The following is a 25,475-nucleotide window of genomic DNA, read 5'->3' as shown; positions in this document are numbered from 1 at the left end:
AGAAATAGACAAGTCCAACATGACAAAAAGTTTAACGTTTCTAAAGGACACCAGATGACTTGAAAATCATTCTTAAATAGAATCACATCTTCATAAAATGCTGTCAGTTCTCCCCAAGCTGAATTTTCATCATGATCATAATAAAAATACAAACCCATTTTTAACCAGAAAAGACCTTGAAGTTTGTATAGAAAAACACCTAAGCCAGAGTAGGCCCCAAAAACTCCAAAAAGAAAAGCAGCATGAAGGGAATTAATTTGACCAGATATTAAACCAACTAAAATGCGTGGTGCTGGTCCCTGAATACACAGACCAGTGAAACAGAATAGAAAGCCCAAAAAACAGGCCCAAATACATACAGGATTTGGGTTTATAGTGAAGGTGGTGTGCTGAGTGTGTGGAGGATTATATTGTTTGCTGAGAATGATGCCAAGGAAAACCGAGCTGGCCTCCCAAGTGGAAAAGTGCTTGGGGCATTCTAAAGCAGTGAACAGCATATGAATATCATACGCCAGTTAAACAAGTTCTTTAAGCACAGGATATGGGACCCTGCCCCCTTGCTCCCTCGTGGAGAATGCTTTCTGTTTGTCTGTGATCAGTGGTAAGCAGGCACCAGCTGCCTGCCTACTTTATCTTTGTGTTATGAGAAAACACAGAACACCTGTTTGTTAATAATAATCACCTATTCAGAGAGAATAAACACGTGGTGGTTGAGCGTCTGCTCGAGGCTCTCAGCTATGAAGAGCTCTCAGCTCAGAAGACTATTTGCCTCCCTGATAGTACCACTTTGCACTCTCTCTCTCTCTGTTTCTTAATTCTTTCACTGCTGCCTGGGGTGAAAGAATTAAGTCACTCTCCATGACTGAGCTGGTCTCAGTTGTGTTTTAAAGTAGGAAAAGTTGAACAAGTCAGTAAATGGCACTGGAAGAAGTGGGTAGTCCACTGGAAAAGAAAAGTTAGATCTATACCTCACACCCTACTCCAGGATAAAATACAAATGGATCAAATATTTAAGTGTTAAGAACCAAAAGAAAACAAAAGAGAATTACAACCTCAGATTGGCCTTTTTATTAAGATTCAAAATATGAAAAGTTCCTAAAATCAATACAAAAAGGCCAGCAACACAACAAAATAATGACCAAAATACATGAACAGGCAGGTCACTAAAAGAATTTAAAAATTCCTCTTAAATATATGAAAAACTCTCATAACAAAATGTAAAATATTTTTTTAAAGATTTTAACCTGTCAGATTGGCAAAAATTTCAAAATTCAACTAAACATATGAGCAAGTCTGTGGAAAAATACACTATTATGAATTGCTGATAAGAGTATAAATTTGTACAATCCCATTGGAGGGTAATTTGACAATAGCTATGAAAATTTTTACCCAGCAATTCTAGGAATTTATCATAGAGATAGAGATGGAGTGTATGCTGCTATTTTATACAAAAATAAAATATGTACAATGTTGTTCACTGAGGCCTTTCTGTAATAGCAGAAGGTTGGAAACAATCTATGTCCATTAAAAGGTTAAATACGTTAAGGTACTTCCATAGAATGGAACACCATGCAGCTGTGAAGAGTAGCCAGGAAGCTCTTGGGAATGATCTCCATGGCATATTGTTCAATGAAAAAGACAAGTTCCAGAACTCTTGCTAAAGGACAATGTAATTCATTTTTAAAAGGATGTAGAAAAAATACATATTCATGTATCCTTATATATCATTGCTTGTAAGGATATGTAAGAAATGAATAGTAGTGATTACCCAGTGGGAAGGAGAAAAGAAACTAGGCAGATGGGAAACTTCACTAAATACCTTTTTCATACATTGTTAAATTTTTGAACAGCATAAATTTAGTATTATGAAATATAAATTAATCTGAAAAACATAAAGTGTATTGTCACAGTGTCTACATTTCACTACTGATTCATTGTTTACAGGGAATATATTTTGGATTGCAACCAACCATGTGTATTTGTAAGGCATTTGCAAGACAGCTGATCAAAATTGAGGATTTAGCAGCCACAAAACAAAGTTGCATTAATTATACCAGCCCCTGAAGAGATCAAACTCAGCAGCGTGGCCTCATTAACAAAATGCCTTAACGCCTTAGTTAACTGGTCCTAAATGACTTCTGCTGCTCTTTGTTAAAGACATCCCATTTTCCTGGTAGCACAGTATCATCATTATTCTACTACACTATTAAAAAATGTAATGGCATCTTGCAATAAGTTCTATACATACCATTTTTGCCCAAACATTTGCATCAGCTTAGCCTCATTCAGTATTAAGTTAAATTTGTTATAATTTTAAAAACAAAGTTGGGTATACAACAAAAACAAAAAAAAATCTGTATAACCATCTGTACTCAGATACTCAAAGGTCTGTAATTTTGAAATGAATATTTAGCCACCATACTTTGATTTTAGCTGTGAATGTCTTTATATGAATGTTTTTATGATCAACTACATTTCATCACACTTCAAAACTACATTTCAAAACAATTTAAATTTATATAAATACTATGAAGGATTGAACTCAAGTTGAACTCATTTACATAAACTAGTTTTTTTAACACTCATCATCAATATGGCCTTACTATATTAGGAAGATATGACAACGTTTTATAAACTAATGGTGTAAGCATTCTTGTTAACTTGGTAATTTTAGTATCATATCACTATAATTCTGGAGGCTAGCAATACGAACAGACTCTCTAAGTGTGCCACATTTTCTAAAGATATGGGATGAAGATTACAAGGTGTGGCTTTTACACTGATGGTAAAAGCTAAACTCGTTTACGCATTCTAGCATGAAACTACACCAACTTTTAATGTTGCTTCAAGGAATAAGACCAGTGTCTTTGTTGTGATACTGTCTTTTGGTTATCAGTCAGAGAAAAACAAGTTAAAGATGAGCTCCAAAACACAGCCTATTCTGCAAACTGCTACTCCACAGCAAACTGTGCATACGGGTTGGTTCTATTGACAAGGTTAATCTACTGCTTCAAACCCCAGTCATGTCTTATTTTGAGATGTAAAAAAAAAAAAAAAAACAGCTCAGAGAACTAAAGGTCCACCTTTGTTAGCCTCCTCAGTCCAAAAATACGCATAAAGAGCTTATAAGCGTTAGATAGGCATAAAGAAAAATACACAGCCTGAGCAGAGAAACAGCTCATTATGAACGAGAGGAAATTCCCAGTCCTCTATAGTTGCTATTTATTTCGTTTATTCACGAGCTATAATTGATGCTGTATCTCCATGTAAACAGATTATCACCAAGAAAGGTTGGTCATAATTATGAAATGTGTGTTTTCTCAAACCTTCATTTACATATTGCCGTGTCTGTTTGATTCACACTAAAATATATAAAAATATACAGGCTTACTCAAAGGGACTTAAAATTAATCCAAACTGTGAATATTTAAAACTAATATTTATGACACAAAAGACTAATGTAATACCAAGCAAAGTGAACATAAGGTCAGTCAGATATCTCTCATGTTTTGGGCCTGAGACCTAACATGTTTAATATCGTGTAAACCATGTCAGTGAAAAACAGAAAACTGGTAGATATACTGTAATCCAAGCTTTGACTATGATTTGAGACATATTTATACTAGCTCCTATCAAAAATGTTCTGTGTTCTTTGGAGTATTTTCTAGGAGAAAAACTGTGACAAAGACATAGCTTGAACTGTTAAAGCATTAAGAATAAAACTTGTTTGTTATTTCTGTAACAGTTTCTCTGGAAAAAGAATCTCAAAGTGACTACATCCTAGAGCAAGATTCATAATTCCCTTCTTTACCAGGGATGGGGGACAAAGCCAACAAGCAGTACTGAAATACATCTCACCTGTAATTGAAAATTTAAGTTTCAAAATAGTGGGGTATTTATTCTCGGGGAAATTTCAGCTGTAACCTTTTGGATATTACAAAGCTGTATGTTTTCTAACAAATACTGTTAGTGTATGTGGTGTTACAAACATTAACTTTGTTAAAACAATTTTCAGCTACCTAAAATCGTACATTTACAAAAGTATGACTGTTAATTGATTTTTAAAATGTAATTATTACTCCTCCCTACCTCCACCTCAAATTCTCAGAAGTTAAAGCGAGAGAAGATACTGCTTTAAAGGAATCTGATAATGAGAAAGGGATGGAGGAGGGTAGGGAGAAAAAAAATCCTTTGGAAAAAAGAGAATCCTATTACTTCATATTACAGATTGTCATGAATACTGAAGAAAAATTAAGAGGAAATACCTCATATGATCCAGCTATGCTTGATGAATGAACTTAGTGCAAGAGACATTTTCCAGGTTCCAAATGTAGAAATTTACTTTTCTTCCTTTCAAACTGAGGTTCATCTGCTAGAGCCAACCCAAACCAACCCAGCCACAATTCACTGTTGCTAAAGCTTCCCCAAACAATTCACCATTGTTTCCAGTGGTTCTGAACCCTGGCTGCACATTAAAATCACCTGGAGAATATTTAAAAATCCCAAAGCCCAGGCCAATCAAATTAGAATCTCTGGGAATGGGATCCACATATTGGTGGTTTTAAGCTCCTCAGGCAATTCCAATGTGCAGGCAAAGCTGACAAAGGCAGCTTTAGACTGTCCTAGCTTGGCAAGTGACATCAACATTCTCATTTTTTAAAGAAAAGTTATGTTACTAGCTCAAACAAAGTTAAGCTCTGCCCCAAGGAGACTTCCTGTTAAGCAAAGAATAGGGCTGCGATGTATATAGACCCTATAAGCCATTCCTTTTCAGTAGGAAAATGGGCGATTGCTCCACACCAGGTGTAGCAGAACCACCGGGAGGTGCTGTTAAACTAGACAGCTAGGACTCCACCCCAGAGTTTCTGATTCAGTGGGCCCAGTGTGCACCAGAGAATCTGCATTCCTAACAAGGTCCCTGGTGACACCGCTGCTCCGGGGAATGCTCTTTCAGGACCACTACCCTAAAGTGAACTCAGGAACAACCGAGTCATCATCATCCACCCACTTTAGCACAACAGATGCAACTCAGTCAACAATCTACCCAAGGCTGCAGAGTTTCTTAGAAATCATTTACGGAGTGAATTGGGACTAACCATAGAGAGAGCACCTAAGGCATGAGTTCCTGAATTAGAAGGTGAAAGCAGGATGAAGATGAACAGGTATGTGATGCTTTCAAAGAAAACTTTCAGTTCTCTTTAAGAAAAACTCTACCCTCAGTTTGCACTCTGTTTGATTTTGTCCAGCCTCCCAAAGCTTTGAAATTATGCCAGCCTTACAAGAGGCCCCAGTTGGAGCCCACTTTTTAACATGAAGCTCTGCACATGCCAAAAAAAAAAAAGTAAATTGTTCCAGTGGAAGGTCTAGCTAGCCAACTGTATCAGCAATTCATTTATAGATCCAAAAAGGCAGCTTGCTTGTCCTCTGACCATTCATACCATAATATTTATCCCTAATTGGAGCACCGCATTATTTAAAAAGAAAAAAAAATCCCTCTTGTTTCTGATGCCGTATCTTTCTGAAGTTGCCAAGAAAGCTGACAGTCACTCATCATGACATAGAAACTATTCACTTTATTTAGTCCTTTCTGTAAATTACCCAGGCACATACACCCCCAGCTGATGCTTGCTCCCTTCAACTAGCAAACTCCAAATGAGGCAACCAGTTCTTCCACTAGTCCTGCTGAGTACCTAACACACTCACAACTCCATTTTTCTGCAAAATACTGGATGCAAAGGCTTAACTTGCTTTAACTAAAAATAAAAGAAACAAACTATCTTACATACTAAAGGAGGAGTTACATTAGATTGTACTTCAGAGCTGGAAAAAATCCATCAAAACTAAACATCCAATGTCACATTTTAAAAGAAGAGGGAGGCAGCTCCAATTCATATTTTTCTTATGTCCTGCTAACAAATTTTGTTAGTATAAATAACAAACATCCATGTTAGAGAAGCTCAACAATGACTATAGGGTCTCAAAAAAAACAAAAACAAAAACAAAACAAAACAAAAAGCTGACTGATCCTTTACCAGATACCATAATCTTTGTTTTGAATCATGATTGAGGTAGAGTGTAATCGAAAAAGATCAGTACTAAAAGATGGGGGACTTTAATTCCAGTATTTGATCTACTGTTGTGGTATAGCAGTGTCAAGAGAATATTATATAACAGTTTTTGAATCTTCACCATCACTATTGTAAAAAAGAATAATACGTCGTATCTTACTGAATATTCAGAAACTGGTAAAACATAAATTCCTTGAGCTCGGATACAAATTATACATCTGAAAAAAGTGCAGTTTGTGTTCTTTGGTTCCACATGGGCAAAATGACTTACCTTTAGGTCCCCTCAAACCAAGAGCACCTGGGGGCCCTTTAAGGCCGGGAAGGCCACGAATTCCCATCTGGCCTGGGAAACCATTCTCTCCAGGAGGGCCAGGAGGACCAGGAGGGCCAGGCCTTCCAGGAAGCCCCGAGGCACCTGAGTCTGGACGCTTGAGACTAGCAGCCATCTCAGCAAAATGCTCTAAAAGAGAATTAAACAACCCAGAAGTGTCAGAAACATAAAAGTTATTCTAATGAAAAGAGAAGTATTCCAAATGCCTTTTTTTCTAAATGTTACCAGACCTTCAAAACTAGTGATAAGAAATGAATAAAGTTGGATAATTTTTTTGTGGACTTTCTGCCGGGAAGCTTCACTGGTGCTGTTTGATGCAGCTCTCCCTGGATATATTTGGTCCTGTTTTTCTGAGACAGAGTCAGGGTATGGGGATGGAGGTAGCAGGGGATGGGATTTACAAAAAAAAAACTGCAGGTTTTGGGGTGAATCGTGTTCTGGAAGGATGTCACCTGAATCCCGGCTGGGTATCTGAAAACCCAGGATGGGAAGAAAAATTAGTTTCTTAATATAGGTGGAAGCAAGTGTCCAGACAGTTTTAAAAGCCAAGGACAATGTCCAGAATTAATATTCAGATACCCCATTTGAGACCTTGCCTCACATTCTTAGTTTGAAGATGTTATATAAACTGAAATATCCCCAGGAGTAACAACTTCTTATAAATCCTGCTTCTCCGAAGTTTTTTTCATGCTTGGGGTAGACAACAAACATTAAAAGTAACTTGTTTCTTGGGAATGGTCACAGTTAGTCTTAAAAATGATTAACTGGGCTTTTTCAGGAACCGTTACATAGATTCAGAATCATCCACTAAAGCCACGGCATACAAGAAAATCTCCCCATGAAAACATTCTGAGGGAAATATTCTTGTGTAATATTTTTTAAACTTAGAGGGTAAAGGAGAATATGAAATGGAAACAAATTTCTACCCAACATTTTTAAATTGTTTAAATGTGAGTATTCTAAATTTGCCTATACAAGTAAGAGTTTGCATGGAATCATAATGTTTTAGATATGTAATGTTTAAAACTAAAATAGACTTTCAAGACAAAATCTCTACAATGAAGAGACCTATATTGCTTTTCAAACATAGAAGTGAACGTTTCACTCCCATTTGTTTCTGGAAGACTTCACAAGTCTCCTAAACAAGCTAGACTGTCTATTGAGCATACAAAAGAGCATTTCTTCATGACAAAGTTAGCTACACCAGAGTCCTGTAACTGTAGGTTTCAATGTTACAGAACTTCGCGGCTATAGGGTGTTTTTGCACATCTTCATTTTCTGTGTGTTTTTACAAATAGACCAATTCTGAAACAAATAACAATTGCCATAGCTACAGATGAATTTAGATAAGGGTTAACAAGTATGGAAATGTGTCATAATTTTGGTAAAATGCTAGTTATTGATTTTTTTTGACATATGTGTACATGAATGGAGACAATGTCCTTATGCTTCTCATGGGTGTGGAATCTCATTTACTTCTCACAAAACATAGATAAAGCCTAGGTCGGTGCTAGGTACACACTAAGTGGTAGGGTCTTAAGAAGGGGATAGACAACTGAGAATTTGTGTTCCAAAGGAAGAAAGTGTGTGTGTGTACTTTGTTATAAATTAGCTCCCTTGACCAAGGGAAAAAAAAAAAAAGAGCAGGATAACCAGAAAGGTAATATTTTACATTGAGGGTATGGGTTATAAACTACTGTGGATGCCAACGGTTGGATAAAACAGAATTGGCATTAGTATTACTGTAAATATCCTACCTTTAAGGCATACAAAAGTCACTCTTGTTTACCCTTGCATATCTATAAGGATAAAATCTTAAGAAGCAAGAACTGATGATGGAAAAGTCAATCACTGCAATTTATTTACCTTGTATGACTCTCATGCAAACCTGCTTAATGTGATGATCTGTCGGTGCTCTACCCTGGGACAGAAAAGAAAAAAAAGGCAGTTTATGCATGAAATCATAAACAAAACATTGTTAAATTGTAAACGGACAGACTGCAAGGAGGCAGGTGGCTGGATTTACAAGAGAACTTGATGAGAAGCTGATGCCTAGTCCAGCCCTCTGCTGTGGGATAGAGCCTCTAAAGGGAAACCACAGAAGCTGCCCACCACTCACCGGAGGGCCCTGGACACCAGGAAGGCCAGTGGCACCCTGTTCTCCCTGCACACCCCGGGGTCCAGGGGGTCCTCTTGGTCCTTCCACTCCAGGAAGCCCCCGACTTCCTTCAGGCCCTCGCAAGCCAGGTTCCCCAGGATTACCTGCCTGGAACAGAATTGCACACTATCAAACCAGGGCTAAGCATAAAGAAAGTGCCTGCTTCATATTCATACAAACACTTCCATGAAGTTCGGGATTTCCTGCATTCTGCATCCAAACAGATGTTCTTTCAGAGATTACAAATCCTTCACCTTGACCTTTACTGCAAGCCGAAGACACACAATGCCACACAACTTACCCATCTCTTAGAAATCTAGTTCAACTTTTAATATATCTTTCTTTTGGCTGGGCGTGGTGGCTTACACCTATAATCCCAGCACTTGTAGGAGGCCAAGCGGGTGGATCATAAAGTCAGGAGTTCAAGACCAGGCTGGCCAATATGGTAAAACTCTATCTCTACTAAAAATACAAAAATTAGCTGGGCATGGTGGCATGTGCCTGTTGTCCCAGCTACCCAGGAAGCTGAGGCAGGAGAATTCCTTGAACCCAGGAGGTGGAGGTTGCAGTGAGCCGAGACGGTGCCACTGCACTCCAGCCTGGGTAACAGAGTGAGATTCCATCTCAAATAATAATAATAATATTTCTTTGGGGAATAGTTATTCTTGCAAAATGTTTATTGGAATACTACATTTTTAAAAAACTACATACTTTACTCACTAAAAGTAACTTAGTTTTCAATAAGCTTGTTAACATTTTCTGGCTACACAAACAGCCCTGTGTTCCTACAAAATATGCTACTTTGCATATCACTAATGTAGCAAGCATAAAATAAACATATTTCCAAGAACATAAATTATCCCTTGTAACTTTTTTTTTAAGAGAATGTGAAGATGCTAGGTATATCCAAGAATTACTAAATTAAATCAATGCACTTAAAATACCACATTTAAAATATTTCACCAAAGAAAGTTAACAATTTAAGTATCAAGGAAGTTAAAAGCCTAAATATTAAAGAAGTTAAAAGTAAACCATGTGTTTCCTTAGCACAAAGGCAAATACATGTTAGATTTTTTTAGCTGAAAGCAGATCACTAAAAGCATGTAAAGGATTCATCTACAGTAAATGTTTTAAAAAGAGACCAAATTAATTCACTTTCTGTTAAACTAAAAATGTGTTAAATTCCTCTGGTAGGATTTGTGGCAGAATAGCCGCTGCTGTTCAGAATAAGAATGAGAAGATAAAAGAACAGGAGGCAGCAAGGGAATGCTAGTGTTCAAGATATGAATGTTTATAAAGCAATTTAATCCTGCTTCTTTTCATATGCATCATTTATCTAGAAAAAGCTGGCTTTTTCAAACAATCATATGCTTTAAACTGAAGAAGGTGATGAAGCAATGCTTTTACTAGATGCATGCAAATAAACCTCAGCAAATGTGCTTTTTCCAATTTCTCTTTATGCAAAAGAAATTGATATTCATCTAAGTCAACTTGCCAAAATTGCTTCTATGAAGAAATTATAGTTTAAAAGACTTCCTGAAAGACTGTCAACAGGATAAGCAAAAGGTATCCTATTTAGAAGGCTGCAGCATTGTCAGGTGCCTAGGGTGCAAAACTGTAACAATTTCTAAAAGAACCTGGAAAAGAAGACAAAATGAACTAAGAAATATACTAAATAACTGGCAGAAAACAAAGGAGACCAGCCAATGTGTATTATCCTGCTGGTAGTTACTGAATTACTGCTACAATAAGAGATGGGACCTTCCTAATGAAGAGATTAAGGGCCAATATGGCCAGGACCCTGGGTCTTTGGGAAAGAATTCCTCAACTGAGGAGTGGTATACGGAAACAGAAATCAGGTTACAGACATCTACTTCACAACTTTGTCTATGCTGAAATCAGTGAAGAAGGTGAAAGTCTTGGTGTTAGTAAGAATTTCCCCTGATTCTGGGACAGTAGATGTCAATGTCACTCATATTACATGGGCAGTGTTAGGTAAGACACAGGTGGGGAAGGAGATGAATCAAGGGCTAATTCCTAATATTATATACAAATTCGAATGCAATTAACTTATTCTGACCGCTGCATGGTTCATTAACTTTTCTTTTGTTATAGCTTGTATTCTTTCTATTGAACATTACTATTTCTAGATAACGAAGTAGGATTTCTATTACCAAAATCGAGGTTTACTCTAAATTTTTCTCAATCCTCAACCATTTCTGTTAAAGTTCTTAGGCATGAAAATGTTACTTGAAACTTGAGACATGGTGTTTAGAGACAGGTAAATTAATACAATGTAATAATATTCATCTCTGCCATTTGCAAAGAGCCCAAGGCTAGGCATTGTAACCAGGTCTGATTGGGTCCTCCTGGAGAAAGTGAAGCTGAAGATAGATCTAAATGCTTAAATAGGAGGTAGCTAGAGGAAGAGGAGACCAGAACAAGGTGTTAAAACAGCATGTAAAAAGAACTGCAAATGAATGAAGTTCTAAGTATGTAGGAGATAAGGTTCGTGGAGGAAAGAACACTTCATCAGAGGCTTTGTATACCTCACTAAGAATCTAATTTTATTCTCAAGGAGTTTTAAAAAGAAGAGGGATACACAGTAGGTTTTATCTTTTTTAAAAATCTAGATTACATTGGCTGCCATGAGGATAATATGTTGAGCAGGGACAGAGAAGAGTTGAGGAGACTCCAGAAGCAAGAAGGACTTGGAAACTGATGGAAGCTGGCAGTAGTGGCATTTGAGATTGAGGTCTGAACTTCATCTTTTTTTTTTTTTTGAGACAGAGCTTTGCTCTTGTTACCCAGGCTGGAGTGCAATGGTGCGATCTCGGCTCACCGCAGCCTCCGCCCCCCCGGTTCAGGCAATTCTCCTGCCCCAGCCTCCTGAGTAGCTGGGATTACAGGCACGCGCCACCATGCCCAGCTAATTTTTTGTATTTTTAGTAGAGACAGGGTTTCACCATGTTGACCAGGATGGTCTCGATCTCTTGACCTCGTGATCCACCCGCCTCGGCCTCCCACAGTGCTGGGATTACAGGCTTGAGCCACCGCGCCCGGCCTGAACTTCATCTTTAATTCTCATACTTTCTTATATTCCTAATTGTTTTAGATGTGAATTCCTTTCCAATTAGCAAGTCATCTCAGGTTTCCTACTAAATGATTCTATAATTCTGAATATGTCTAATCTCTAACGACACCAGTTTAGTTTCTGTAATATGAAAAAATGAACAAGATCATTTTCTAGTTGTAATAATTCTCCATTATATTTTCTTATGCATTATTCCTCTATCTTATATCCCCAACTAGAACACACCAGAGATTAAGACAATTACTGAAATATTTTTCAATGGTATTACTGCCAATGAAATTCAGTTATACTGTTGTCACCAAAAAACACATGTCAGTTCTTTAAAAATGACCCATTTGGGGAGGACATTAGGATATAACCATGTAATATTCATTGAGTCATTTACAAATATGAAAAAAAACTTCCTTTCAAGTGATTAGTTCAAAAGGTAAATCCATTTATAAAGTTATGAGGTATTTTTCTATTGGATTAAGCTATTACCTAAAGTATAAAATTAAGACATTTCCATGAAAGTAAATCCTTTAATAATTGAATTTTATGTAATGACTTCATAAAGCAGAGCATTACATATTCTACAGCTTTATTAATATTTTTAATTTTTTATACCATTACTGTTTACCATACTTACAGATCCCTTTGGGCCAGGTAATCCAATATCTCCCTAAATCAATAAAAGAAAACTATATTAGAACAATATGTTCACATTTGATAATTTCCTGAAAGCACTTTAAAAGTTATTGTGCTGCTAAAATATAAAAAACTATGAACCGATTATCTCTGGGACTGCAAAAAATATTAGACTCCAATTCTGGATTCTAATCTTAGTTCTACTACTTAACTCTTTGACCCTTTTTAAGCTGTGTAACCTCTGAGCCTTTGTCTAATTTATCTATTAAATAAAAGGATTGAATTGAAGCTTTCCAAGGTTTCATCCAGATCCCAAAGCTAGATGTTGAGAATTAAAAATGCGTAAGGCAAAAGATGCTAAGATAGCATTCTCTTATAAAACACCATAGACATTTAGACCTGATGACTTCATTTTTTATGTCAAACAGTATTTAAAAGTCATACCCAAAATGAAATTTAAATCAAATATGCGTGATTTTATGCTTTTAAAAAAACCTTAAAATTTTCCTACCACTGATGCTAGATATAAATTCAGCTCATGTTGGCATATCGGCTTACCTCCACTACAAAACAATGATTTAAAACATCACCTTACCCTATAAAATGAACACCTTTAACAGAAAATAAAATTGGAATAACCCTTTTGTGAATTTACTTAATAGTTGGGAAGCTTTGACTAGTTTAGATGTTACATTTATATTAGCTCTAAATCCTGAAAATATTAATAAAACAATATTACTAGAATTTTTTTTCCTGCCCTATAAGCCCTCTAAAACTGTTTTCTGAAAAATCTATTACCCTGCCCCAAAGGACCAAAACATAAGTTTCCACATTAGGTCACATTAGTTTGTGTCAAGACCATGATAAGTCTGCAAACCAAGCAGCTCCAGCATTGGAGAGAACTTGTTCTCATTTGTATTCCTTTCCTGGAGATTAGGCAGTGGCCTCCTCTAGAGATGAAGGTCACTTCTTTGGAGGGTTTTAGACTAAAGAGATTACCCTTGGTCAGATTCATAAGTCACAGATTTCTAACTATAATAAAACTTCAATCGTGTTTCCATGATAGAGCACTTTTATTTGTAGACTTTCTACAGTCATATAAGAATCACCTTGAATGTCTAGACATAAAGCCACAGAGGATTCACCATCTATAAGGGAACACTATTATTTTCCAAAAGTTTAAAGCCATTTCTATCAATTTGGCAGTGTTTCCTCTCTGTTTTACTTGATCTTGGCTGCAATCTTGGGAGACTAGTTAGCTGATAGGAGAAGCATCATAACCCTTAAAGAAGGCAGTGAGGATAACGGTGTCCAGAAAATAAGAATATATATATATGTATTTCTAACACAGTTCGAAATTGGTAAGACTTCATAATTAACCAGAAAAAAATCTTACAAGTTCTCCCCTTTCTCCTGCTTCACCTTCTTCACCAGAGGCACCCTAAAAATTAAAAGATTACATTTTAAAATTCTTAGTCCCATTGCCCAATTTTAACCAGTCAACATTGATAAACATTCATAAGTAAGTACCCACAGTAGTCCCAGAATCATGCAGAAATACAAAATGCTCTCAGCTGCTTTCCAATCTAGCTGTCAGTGGTTAGTCTAAATCAGAAAATAGCCTAGAGGAAAGTCAGAAGGTGAGGTTGTGTTTCAGCTAGAATGAAGGCTAAATGACTATATTCAACAATTTTATAATTAGCCCTTGAAATAGGACTTTTACAGTAGGAAAAAAAAAAAAAACCCAGGGAAAGGACTGAGTCTAATTCATATGTACAGTTTATTTGCTGAGGTCTTGATCAAGAAAAACATTCTAATGTGGCTGTGTAAGACTCCATCAGACATGAGTAAACCAATTCTGTGAACCAGAGACAAAGCTACCCTCTTCAAAGGAAAGACAGTGTGCAGTCCTGGAGGCAGAGCCCTCATTAGCTCCAGCTTGTTAAAATAGTAAACGATGCTGCGGACCAAACTCAACACCAGGTTTCACTCACTATGAATACATGGAGAAAAACTGTCAGCCTCCATGGTTTTAATCACACCCATAAACCAGCCATCCCTCCTTGCTTGTGAAATGGTGCATATCAAACATTGCATTTTATACCAATTAAATAATAGGGCTGACCTGTTCACCTTTTGGACCTGGTTCACCGACTATTCCCTGTAATAAATAAAATAGAATACTTTTTCAGTATTTCCAACTGTTCATATAATTTCAAGTGAAACTTTTTGGGTGGGTGGATAAGCCCAAATACGGATAATGTGATGGGACAGAAATTCCCCACTCCTCACCACCCAACAAGAATCAGGACCAAAGCAGAAGTTTCCATATTAGGTCACAATTTTCCAAGAGTCTCTGGTAACTTGGGGCATTCTCTGATTACATCATCATAAAATTTGACTAGTAGAAAAGTAAATTGAGGACTAAATAGAACGTGTGATTTCAATGGAAATTTTTACTTTTCTCAGCTTTTTTTTCCTTCTGTTAAGTTATATTAATAGATTTTTTGCTTCTTAATCTCAACTCCGAGTAATTTAAAATACCTTTCTTGATAGCTCTTTATGATAAATTTTAGAATATTCTCCACACAGCCCAAAGCAAGCTTTGTTTCTCAACATGGTAGCAATCACCCTTTCAAATAAAGAACTTTCTGGAGTGCTGGAGATCTTACCCTGTCACCTTTCATTCCAGGAAGTCCAGGGGGCCCAGGCAAGCCAGGGAGGCCAGGGCTACCCAGAGAGCCCTGGAAAACAAACACAAAGTCCAGGAGTTACTGTCTCTGGCTTCTGTGCTTTCAGTGTTGCAGTAACAACCTTAAGTGTGTTGACTTGTGTCTAAAATAATTGACTCTTGTGTCTAAAATAATTGACTTGTCCTGTGGCTGGTTGAACTCTGCTTCTTGGGTTTGCCCCTCTTTCATATTCTCAGGAGAAGAGAAAGGGCCAGTTCTCTCCCAGCCTCCACTCCACCCGGAGGTCCTCAGTTCGCCTTGCACTCCTTGGCAACAGTGGGCTCTTTCAGTCAAGCCCCCGCCACTCCCACTGTCTGCAGTGGGGCTGCTGCTCCTCTCGCTGTGTAAATAAGCACTACACAAGAAGTAAAAGGCACCATTCACTCTGTTTTCTGCCATTCCAAGAACAACCAGAGGCCAAATGTAGCACTTCATGTCTCTCCAGGTTTAAAAATGGATGCTAAAAACCACCAGATTAAAATATCCTCTGAGAGTATCCTATGAATAATTTGAAATTTCCCCTTTACATTTTTCACATATTCTCATAACAGGAGAAATCAAGTATAGGTAATTCAATTATAAATTGTTTTCTCCTCTTGCTTATTTTTAAAAGTGTGTTTCATAGAAGGCAAATAAATGAAACTTTTTTACTTACCAGTTTACCTGGTAGGCCTGGGGATCCCACTGGTCCCATTTCTCCTCTACTGCCCTGTAAAAACAAACATTGTCACCTGGATATTTTGCCAAAGTTCAGATGCTTGGTTACTATGTAAATAAAATAACACTACCTAGGTTTTTTCCTGAGGCTAAAGGCATAGGCCATCACACACAGTGCCTACAGCGCCCTGTGTTCATCTTGCTTTGAATGATTCAAATGCTGTTTACTGTGATTACAGACATTTAGAAATGATAGCTGATACAAATAGACGAAATGGCAATCAGTCACTTTCAACATCTAAATCATATCCTAACTTTTATGGTTATTTGTGTCTATATTTTAAGCCCTTACTTAGCTTATGTGTTCTTGAGGTATTGCTATATATTAATTTGGAATTCTGCACAGTGCCTAGGACACAGAATAAATTTTCAGGTCTACAGAATATTTCAAAGCAACATCTGGCAAATGATCTTAAACCTCAACAGAGTGAAAAAAGAAACACAGAATAGATATGTTTGCCTTTAAATTACTATTGCAGCTTCAAAAAGACACAGATGGTAAAAATTTACAAAGTTTCTGAAGTAAAAAATTTTTCTTCTACTCTTTCTAAACATGTCTTAAAAGATTAAACAGACTTCAGAAAGTAGAACTTACAACGAAGATATGAAAAAAGTAATTTTATTTTGTGAACCCACTTCAAGTTTTTATTTGAGACTCTAAGCTTTCAAATTTTTATTGGAAACTCTAAGCTTTTTAAATCTATTGAGAAAAAGAAACACGAACTTTTCAACTTTTTCCCCTGAGTACTTTGTACAATTTTATGCAATCTGACAAAAGCTCATTTTATTTCTTAATTTTTTTATTTACCTTTTTTAAAAAAGCAAATCCTACTCTTGTTGCCCAGGCTGGAGTGCAATGGCGCAATCTCAGCTCACTGCAATCTCCAACTCCCGGGTTCAAATGATTCTCTTGGCTTAGCCTCCTGAGCAGCTGGGATTACAGGTGACCACCACCACGCCTAGCTATATTTTTTTTGTATTTTTAGTAGAGACGGGGTTTCGCCATGTTGGCCAGGCTGGTCTCAAACTCCTGACCTCAGGTCATCTGCCCACCTCGGCCTCCCAAAGTTCTGGGATCACAGGCATGAGCCACCACACCTGGCCAGCTCATTTTATTTCTAACCCATGTTCAACTAAACTGAACACCGACATCATTGGATAAATCACATTTCCTGGAAGGTGTATATAAAAATGAAAGGAGTTCTTTAATTTTTCTGTAAAATGACATAACTCCATATTAATATTTAATATTTATAAATACTTCCAGTAAGATTCTTCTGTTCTGACTCATATGCTATTTATTCATATTTAAGTTTAATAAAGTGTCAATATCCATAAACCTTCTGAATTTTGAATTTCTCTAAAGGATTAAGAACTGTTTGCAAAATTATAACAATCTAGCTATTAATATAAGCAATAATTTCATGGTAGTCATGTCATAGGACTAATTGGTGTTTTAAACTAAATGCTCTTAAACATTTTTCAACAATTTTATTTAAACAATCTGTGTCTGGTATATGGCTTTGGGGGTGATGCATGGGTCCTTAACCTCATGAGCAGTTTGGAAGCCAGGGGCAGTGCCCCATGAGGGTAGATGCTGGAAGGATGTGAGTGTAGATAAAAACCAGCCCCTGTGATAGATTCCTCTATCCATCTATGAATATAAAAATTGGGTTCTGCCCCATCTTTACAACTTCAAAGTTCAAGACAGATTTTCTTCATTGTATCTACTCTGTTGGCATTTTTATTTCTCAAGGACACCATCACTGACATCCTAAATGTCTCTGGGCTCACGTGACTTTAATTCACGGAACAATTAACAGTAACTGGTGGGGGAAAGTTAGCATCAGAAGGGGAAAGCTCAGTTCTTTACACAGTCTTAAGTATTCATTTCTAAATAAATGGACCATTATGCTCTCTTATCCAAAATAAGATTATTGTACTTTTTTTCTCTTCCATAAACCAAAGGGCTAACTTAAAATAAGAGATTGTATAATCTTTTATTTATTTGGGAGAGGATTAATTATCTTACCAGTGAATAACAAAGATTTTCTCTGCTGGAGTCATATTTTCTCTGTCTCTTCTAAGTTCTTGTTACAGTTTATAAGTGCTTTCCAATCACTGGCAGATTCTTAGTAATATATGTGAATGGACAGCTCAGAGACCCATATACACAGCCTGCTCTGCTGAACTTGTGTACCCCTAAGAGTCCAGCACATGTAGCATGGAGGAAAGGATCAGTAAAATTGTGAGCATTTACTCCCCTGTTACTGCACAAATGGACAGCATGTCATTCCTCATTTTTATTTCACTTCCATCCTATAAATCCTTGGCCATTCTAAATGCAAGTAATTTTACAGAAATCACCTCACTGTGAAAAACAGCAATGTTTATTTTCCCAAGAGTGACCAAACAGTTACAAACGAGGTGTTAGGGCAAGATTTTCTGATGCCTGTTCATGTGATTTGTCTCCTAATAACATACATATTCTTTCTCTAAGTTCTGGAATTTCATCTGCTAAGCTAAGATGAGCATAAATAATCAAGATATAAATAGTTATCTCTGAAGACATAGGCTAAACACATTTCTTAGGGAGTAATTAAGCATGTGGGAGTTATTTATATCCTATTGCTCAAGGTCATCACCAAGGTCTGATTATGAATATTTTAAAAATTGCAACCTCGGGCATAAATGGGTTACCCCTGGCACTGGTAACCCAAGTGTGCTAAATAAATGCTAAAATTCTTTTTCTTCAACAGCCATGGTAATAACCATGTTCTCAGATGTGGGGAAGAGAGGGTGGTAGGAAATGGCTGTTCTTCCTAGTTGCTAATATGTATAAACCCCATGACAATAAGAGTTCCAATTTGTAATAAAAGAATCAGAAGGAACTGGAATAAAGGCAAAATACTACCATTAAAGATGATGAACTGGCTGGGTGTGGTGGTCACGTCTCTAATCCCAGCACTTTGGGAGGCTGAGGCAGGTGGATCACTTGAGATCAGGAGTTCAGGACCAGCCTGACCAACATGGTGAAACCCCATCTCTATTAAAAACACAAAAATTAGCTGGGCATCATGGCAGGCACCTGTAATCCCAGCTACTCGCGAGACTGAGACAGAAGAGTCACTTGAATCTGGGAGGTGGTGGTTGCAGTGAGCCAAGATTGTGCCACTGCACTTCAGCCTGGGCGACAGTTAGACTCCATCTCAAAAATAAAAATGCCGAACCACAACTAAAGGCAGTACATTTCTCTTGGATGCTCTGTACTGCCACATACATCCCCAACAAATTCAGACACATCTACCAACTCATCTCTTTTTAAGAAGCCAATCAGGACTGAGTGCAGGGGCTTACACCTGTAATCCCAGTACTTTGGAAGGCTGAGGTGGGCAGATCACCTGAGATCAGGATTTTGAGACCAGCCTGGCCAACATAGTCAAGCCTCGTCTCTGCAAAAATTAGCCAAGCATCATTGCAGGCATCTGTAATCCCAGCTACTGGGGAGTCTGAGGTGGGAGAATTTCTTGAAACCAGGAGGTAAATGTTGTGGTGGCCTGAGACTGCACCATTGTACTCCAGCCTGCAACAGAGTGTGACTCGGTCTCAAAAAAAAAAGAAGCTGCCAATCAGGGCTTTGAAAAAGATGCAGTCCTTCTATCAGTGATTCCCAGTGATGACTAGGCATCAGAATCCCCTAGTTCTTTAGAAATATGTTGTGCTAGATGTCCTCCCTGCCCCCTGCCCCACCCCCACCACCACCATCTCCTCATTTTCTATCTTTATATAGCCCCCTGCCCTCTGATTCTGATTCTGTAGGTCTGGGGTAAGATCCAGGAATCTGTATGGGTTCTTGTTATGTTGGTTTGTCTTTATCAGCTTTATTTAGACTTTTGTTAAATGCCCACCATCAAAGTTCCATAAATTTTAAATAATTTGCTAAATATGTCTTGTACCATCAGCATTTAGCAAGCAAACTCCAGCCGAATAAGTCACAGCCTGTGGAGCTATGACTTGAGCTACTGAGGCATGCGAGGGTGGAGATGAAAACATGGACACAGAGCCCAGTGGCCTGGTCTGAAGCTCATTTTGCCATGTGTCTCGTAACCTCAGGCAAACAACTTAACCTCTCTATGCCTGTGTCCTCGTCGACAAAGTGGGGAAAAAAATAGTGCTTATCTCATGGGGCATTTTTGAGGATTGAATAAGTTAAAAGACATATATCACTTAGAACTATGCCTGTCTCATAGTAAACATAGTAGAAGTAATAGTTATATTTATCTGAGGTAATTGCTAAAGAAATCAGTCAAAAAATTTTTAACCAAATGTTTAATTAAATGTTGTTTGCCTTTCAAATCCCCCAAGTCTCTTTAAAAGTACAAGTTGTGCTTGGGAAAAAATAAGTCTTTAGTCCTCATGTCTCCAGTTTCTGTCAACACCACTGATCATCAAGCAGGTACCTTCTTTATACACAAGTACTGGGTGCTATTTTGTAAAAAATATTTCCATAAATACATACAGCTAAATAATTCAAGTTGGAGGCTTTCCTTTTAAAATGGAACTGTTAGATTTTTAAAAGATCACAGAAAATCTAAGATTTAATTTAATTATACTTATATTGCCAAAATTATTTTATCAAAAAATGGATTATATTTCATCATGCTGTAGCTTGTAATGGCTGATGTCTTTGACCAACTACCCGAAATGCTAACTAACCCAAGAACAAACACTATCCTCAGTACCTTTCCAATTCAGAAGTTGGAAATTATAAATCGCTATATTTAGTCTGTACTATATATTAAGTGCCTCTCTTTGACAAAAAGAATGCTGATTAACCTAGGAGATCAATTATGATTTCTATAGATTGCTGCTTTTATAAACTCATTTTTTTTTTTTTTTTTTGAGACGGGGTTTCACTCATGTTACCCAAGCTGGAGTGCAATGGCGCGATCTCGGCTCACAGCAACCTCCGCCTCCTGGGTTCAGGCAATTCTCCTGCCTCAGCCTCCTGAGTAGCTGGGATTACAGGCACGCACCACCATGCCCAGCTAATTTTTTGTAGTTTTAGTAGAGACAGGGTTTCACCATGTTGACCAGGATGGTCTCGATCTCTTGACCTCGTGATCCACCCGCCTCGGCCTCCCAAAGTGCTGGGATTACAGGCTTGAGCCACCGCGCCCGGCTATAAACTCATTTTTATGTTAACATTGAAAGATCATATTAGTCCTACTACAATGATAACATTTAGATTTGTCACAAAGATTTTAAAAATCTGTTTTATTTTACATTATATAGCTTGCATATTTCTCTTGTGTAGGTTTATATATGCCCTCATACAGAGGCAGAAAAAAAAATCTGTCCAAACTCTAATCATCACACACATCAGCTTCACAAATTGACAGAGGAAACATACCAGTGCCTAGATGGAATGGGAGGGTGGCTTAGATCATTCACATTTGTGGACCTCTGTTACTGAGGCTGTTGGTATTGGAGGGGCGGTAAAGGACTACAAGAGAAAGTAGACAGGCTTCTGTACACAAGGAATGAATCATCTTCAGAAAACTGAGATAAATCAGCATAAAACTCATTCTGCTCCCAGAGCCATGAGAGCAGAACAAACACAATCCACTCAGCAAAAGCCCTGACAAGTTCTGAGAAGCCAGGAAGACAGAAATGGATCCAGAGCTCCCACATGATAGGACCAAATGAAAATCCCACGTCATGTTCCTGTGTGAAACCAGGAGCCACCCAGACCAGGTGAAAACCAAGGGAAGTGCCATGGAGAAATCCAGAGGCATGGCCCATGTAGTAAAGGCAGGTGCTCATATGAAATCACTGGTGGCAGATACAGTGAAGTTCTTCCCCAAGAGGGAAGCCAATTAAGTCAAATAAGACATATTCTGTCTCCATGTGCTCTAATTTCTAAAGGTTTAACCCACTTGTTTCCTGATCTGCAGGCACGTCCAGGTATGCCCAGGCACATCCTAGCTTGTAGAATATATTCCTTTCCCTATTTAGACATGTTATTGCTTTTCTAGCCTTTTTGCAAACATTTCCTCCCTTCCTTTGTTCTCCATTGCCTTTACCAATTTAGGAAAGTTTTAAGTTTTTAGCCAATCAGGTTTAGCTTAGATTGTGCAGTCCAGCTCCAGCCAATGGAGGCTGGACACAGTAGTAGAAGCCCCATGCTTTAGAGATAAAAAGCCCTCCTCTCCTTTTGTTCAGTGTGCTCTCGTGGCAACCGGGCTTATGAGCTGCACCCTTCTACAGAAGTAAAATTGCCTTGCTGAGAACTTCTTTGTTCGAGTGTTCATTTTCTTTGCAACTCTGAACTTTTACTTCCAACAACTGGAGTCACCAAAATGAACAGACAATATTCTGTTCAAACATGAGGCATTGTTTAAAATGATCAAATATGTGAGGCATTGTTAAAAATGTTTGAACTTATCTACAAAACTGAATTTAATGATGTCAAGTGAAAGAACAAATGTGTCTTTCAGTAAGTGGATTTTGTGTTAAAACTCTGCTCCAGAACTATAATATTTATAACTTATGACATTTTTCAGAAAATGTTATAGCAGGTGAGAAGTCAGTTATTACCAACAAAAACAGCATGGCAGGATTTATTATGCCTCCGATTCAATTCATTTCAAGAAATATTGATTGAGCACTACCTTACAGCAGGCCCTGAGGAAAGCGAGTTGGGAAACACAGCAGTGAAGCAGACATGACTGGCGCCTTCTGCAGTTACCACAGCATGGTGTACAAAGGAGATAAGAGTTACAGAGTTCAGAATAAGGAAAGGTCACTTCTATCTGGAGGACAGGGCATAAATGGAAATGTTCTTATGGTGCAATTAACAATCCAATTACATCTGAGACAGCTTATTGAATATTGAGTCAGATAAATGGAGAAACGAGCCCTCTAACTGCAGGGTCTGGCCTACAGGAAACCGGGCAGGCTAAGAGGTACAAAGAGTATTTGAGAATTAGCATAGAGTCCAAGCTGGCTTGAACACAAGATCTGAGTAAAGCAGAAATGAGAAGTAAAATTGTGAGGTTAACAGATAGTTTAAGGTTTTAGACTTTCTTTTATTGTCCATAGAAATCCATAGAAGATTTTTAAATGGGGAGAAATGAGTATGGACACTGCACTTTGGAAATACCAATACAGTGCTGTGTGCAGACTCCGGGGAACTGTCATTCCTCAGGGCTTTTGGAATTGTGTTTGGCATTTTTGTTTGTCCCAATGACTGTGGAGACACTACTGATGTTCATGCAGGATGGAGGTCATAGATGTGGGACACCCTACCATGTGCAAGATTTCTGGAAAACAAAGAACTAGCCCAGCCCAAATTGCAGCAGTACCCTATTGGGAGATACTGGTAGAGAAAGAAAAGACTGCAGCTGGGAAGACAATTGCAGTAATCCAAGCAGCAGGTGGTGACCTGAGCCAGGGTGGTTGAAGTGGGAATGGAAATGAAAAGTCAAATATAAGAGATCTTGAAAAGAGAACGGAACCTTCAGGTCCTTCTTGTGATAGTAAATGTGATGGAGAAAAATGCCCAGGTTTTGAGCCTCAGGCACAGGAGCAATGGCAAGAATTTGGACTCTTACAGAAATTCAAAAATCAAAATCTGAAAATCAGACCCAAAACCCTACATCAGCATAGCCTCCTATGATTGGCCTCACCTCACATAGGAGAAACAACCCCCTACCCCATCCTCTCCTGAGATGCTGCCTCTGGTTCTTCATTGCTTTATGCAGCCCATGGCATTTAACTGGTGATGGGCCAACCAGCACTCCCTACTCTGTGTCATATTTTGTATTCACACACGGTTCCGGCCCACAAGTACTCAGCCAATGTTCCTTTAACTATATGGAGCTTTCTGCTCTTTAAAGTAAAACCACACAGGCAAGGTGGCTCACACCTGTAATCCCAGCACTTTGAAAGGCCAAGAAGGGTGAATCGCCCAAGCCCAGGAGATCCAAACCAGCCTGGGCAACATGGCAAAACCCTGTCTCTACAAAAAATACAACAATTAACTGGGTGTGGTGGTGTATGCCTATAGTTCCAGCTACTCTGGGGGCTAAGGTGGGAGGATCAGTTGAACCCAGGTGGTAGAGATTGTGGTGACCCAAGATCATGCCACTGCATTCCAACCTGGGCAACAGAGTGAGACTCTGTTTAAAATTAAATTAAATTAGATCAGATTAAATTAAATTAAAATGAATAAGAGATATAATAGTAAACACTAGCAAAGCTCTAATGGCCCCATGCTGCTAAATCTTCCTGGACTAGTCACATAGCATCTTCATTGTTTTAGAAATGTGATCTGGCCATAATGTCATTGCTTCAACAGTTAATTTATGGAAAGTATTTTAATTATAAATTCACAGGCTTCAAGCCAAAGAAAAGAATGAAATAAGCGCAGAGCAAGTGAGCGAGTGCCATGACGAGGAGTAGGAGCTGGTTGCTTTGGCTACAGAAACCTCAGGAAACCACCTGATGGAAGTCAGCTGACAAATATCTGTGAGAAGTGGAGAAATTCCATTCCCATGCCACAAGGCACCTGGAACACTTCACTTTTCTCACGTATGGAAGTCTTCATTCAACATGCCCAAGAAATGCTTTAAAAGAAGTAATAGTGATATTTGGAAATGTTTCTGTGTTCTCACTTCGAGTTCTTTTTGCTATTCGGCAGCCTTTGAAAATAAGAACTGAAACTGAAGCCCAGAAAGAATGTTTTAAAGTCAAATTTAGATGTATAATATTTAATTTCCTAATCAATTTCTCTCTAGGATTAAACTGCATATAGTGAGAAAATCTGCATTGCTATGGCTGCTATAAAATGGACAGTTCACAAACTCACACTGAAAGAAGTCTGGTGGTTTCTTCAAAGTAGCGCTACCCTATGACCCAGCAATTCCACTCCTAGGTAAGTACTCAAGTAAAATTAAAACATGTCCACACAAGAACCTGTACACAAATGTTCATAGCAGCACTTTTCATACTGGCCCAAAAATGGAAACAATCCAAATGTCTATCACCAGATGCATGGATCAGTAAAATGTGATATATCCACAGTTAATCCTCACAATTAAATATTAAGAATAAAAAGGAATGAAGTACTGATACATGCTACAGCATAGATAAACCTTGAAACATGATACTAAGTGAGAGAAGCCAATCATTTGAAAAAAAAATACAGCTGGGCATGGTGACTCATGCCTGTAATCCCAACATTTTGGAAAGCTAAGGCAGAAGGATCACTTGAAGCCAGAAGTTCAAGACCAGCCTGGTCAATATAGCAAGACCCCATCTCTACAAAAAATAAAAATAAAAAATTAGCCAGGTGTGGTGGTGCACCCCTTCAGTCCCAGCCACTCAGAAGGCTGAGGCAGGAGGACCACATAAGCCCAGGAGTTCAATGTTGCTGTGAGCTATGATTATGCCACTGCATCCCAACCTGACCATATATGGTCTCTCTTACTCTCTTTTAAAATATATCTTTTTTTTTTTTTTTTTTGAGACAGAGTCTCACTCTGTCGCCAGGCACCAAGCTGGAGTTCAGCGGTGCGAGCTTGGCTCACTGCAACCTCCATCTCCCAAGTCAAGCAATGCTTCTGCCTCAGCCTCCCAAGTAGCTGGGACTATAGGTGCACACCACCATGCCCAGCTAACTGCCATGCCCAGTTTTGTTTTTTTTCTTGTTTTTTTTTTTTTTTTTTTTTTTTTTTTTTTTTTT

At 38.1% G+C, this 25,475-nt stretch overlaps 1 protein-coding gene across 2 annotated transcripts in view; it reads right to left on the bottom strand.

Moving 5' to 3' along the window:
• COL9A1 (collagen type IX alpha 1 chain) overlaps positions 1 to 25,475 on the bottom strand; it is an 89,194-nt gene that overhangs the window by 10,546 nt on the left and 53,173 nt on the right. For both annotated transcript variants that reach the window (XM_032275602.1, XM_032275603.1), the window contains 8 exons: positions 15,666 to 15,719; positions 14,951 to 15,022; positions 14,404 to 14,439; positions 13,675 to 13,719; positions 12,280 to 12,312; positions 8,519 to 8,665; positions 8,266 to 8,320; positions 6,340 to 6,528 (listed from right to left, as the gene is read on the bottom strand). In XM_032275602.1, coding sequence (XP_032131493.1) covers positions 6,340 to 6,528; positions 8,266 to 8,320; positions 8,519 to 8,665; positions 12,280 to 12,312; positions 13,675 to 13,719; positions 14,404 to 14,439; positions 14,951 to 15,022; positions 15,666 to 15,719 — 631 coding nt within the window. The remainder of the gene's footprint in view (positions 1 to 6,339; positions 6,529 to 8,265; positions 8,321 to 8,518; positions 8,666 to 12,279; positions 12,313 to 13,674; positions 13,720 to 14,403; positions 14,440 to 14,950; positions 15,023 to 15,665; positions 15,720 to 25,475) is intronic.

The sequence above is a fragment of the Sapajus apella genome, unplaced genomic scaffold, assembly GCF_009761245.1.
Source record: "Sapajus apella isolate SASKATOON/1434 unplaced genomic scaffold, GSC_monkey_1.0 scaffold6, whole genome shotgun sequence".
NCBI lineage: Eukaryota > Metazoa > Chordata > Mammalia > Primates > Cebidae > Sapajus > Sapajus apella.
The sequence above is the reverse complement of the archived record's forward strand: the minus strand, read 5'-3'. Positions and strand labels throughout refer to the sequence as shown.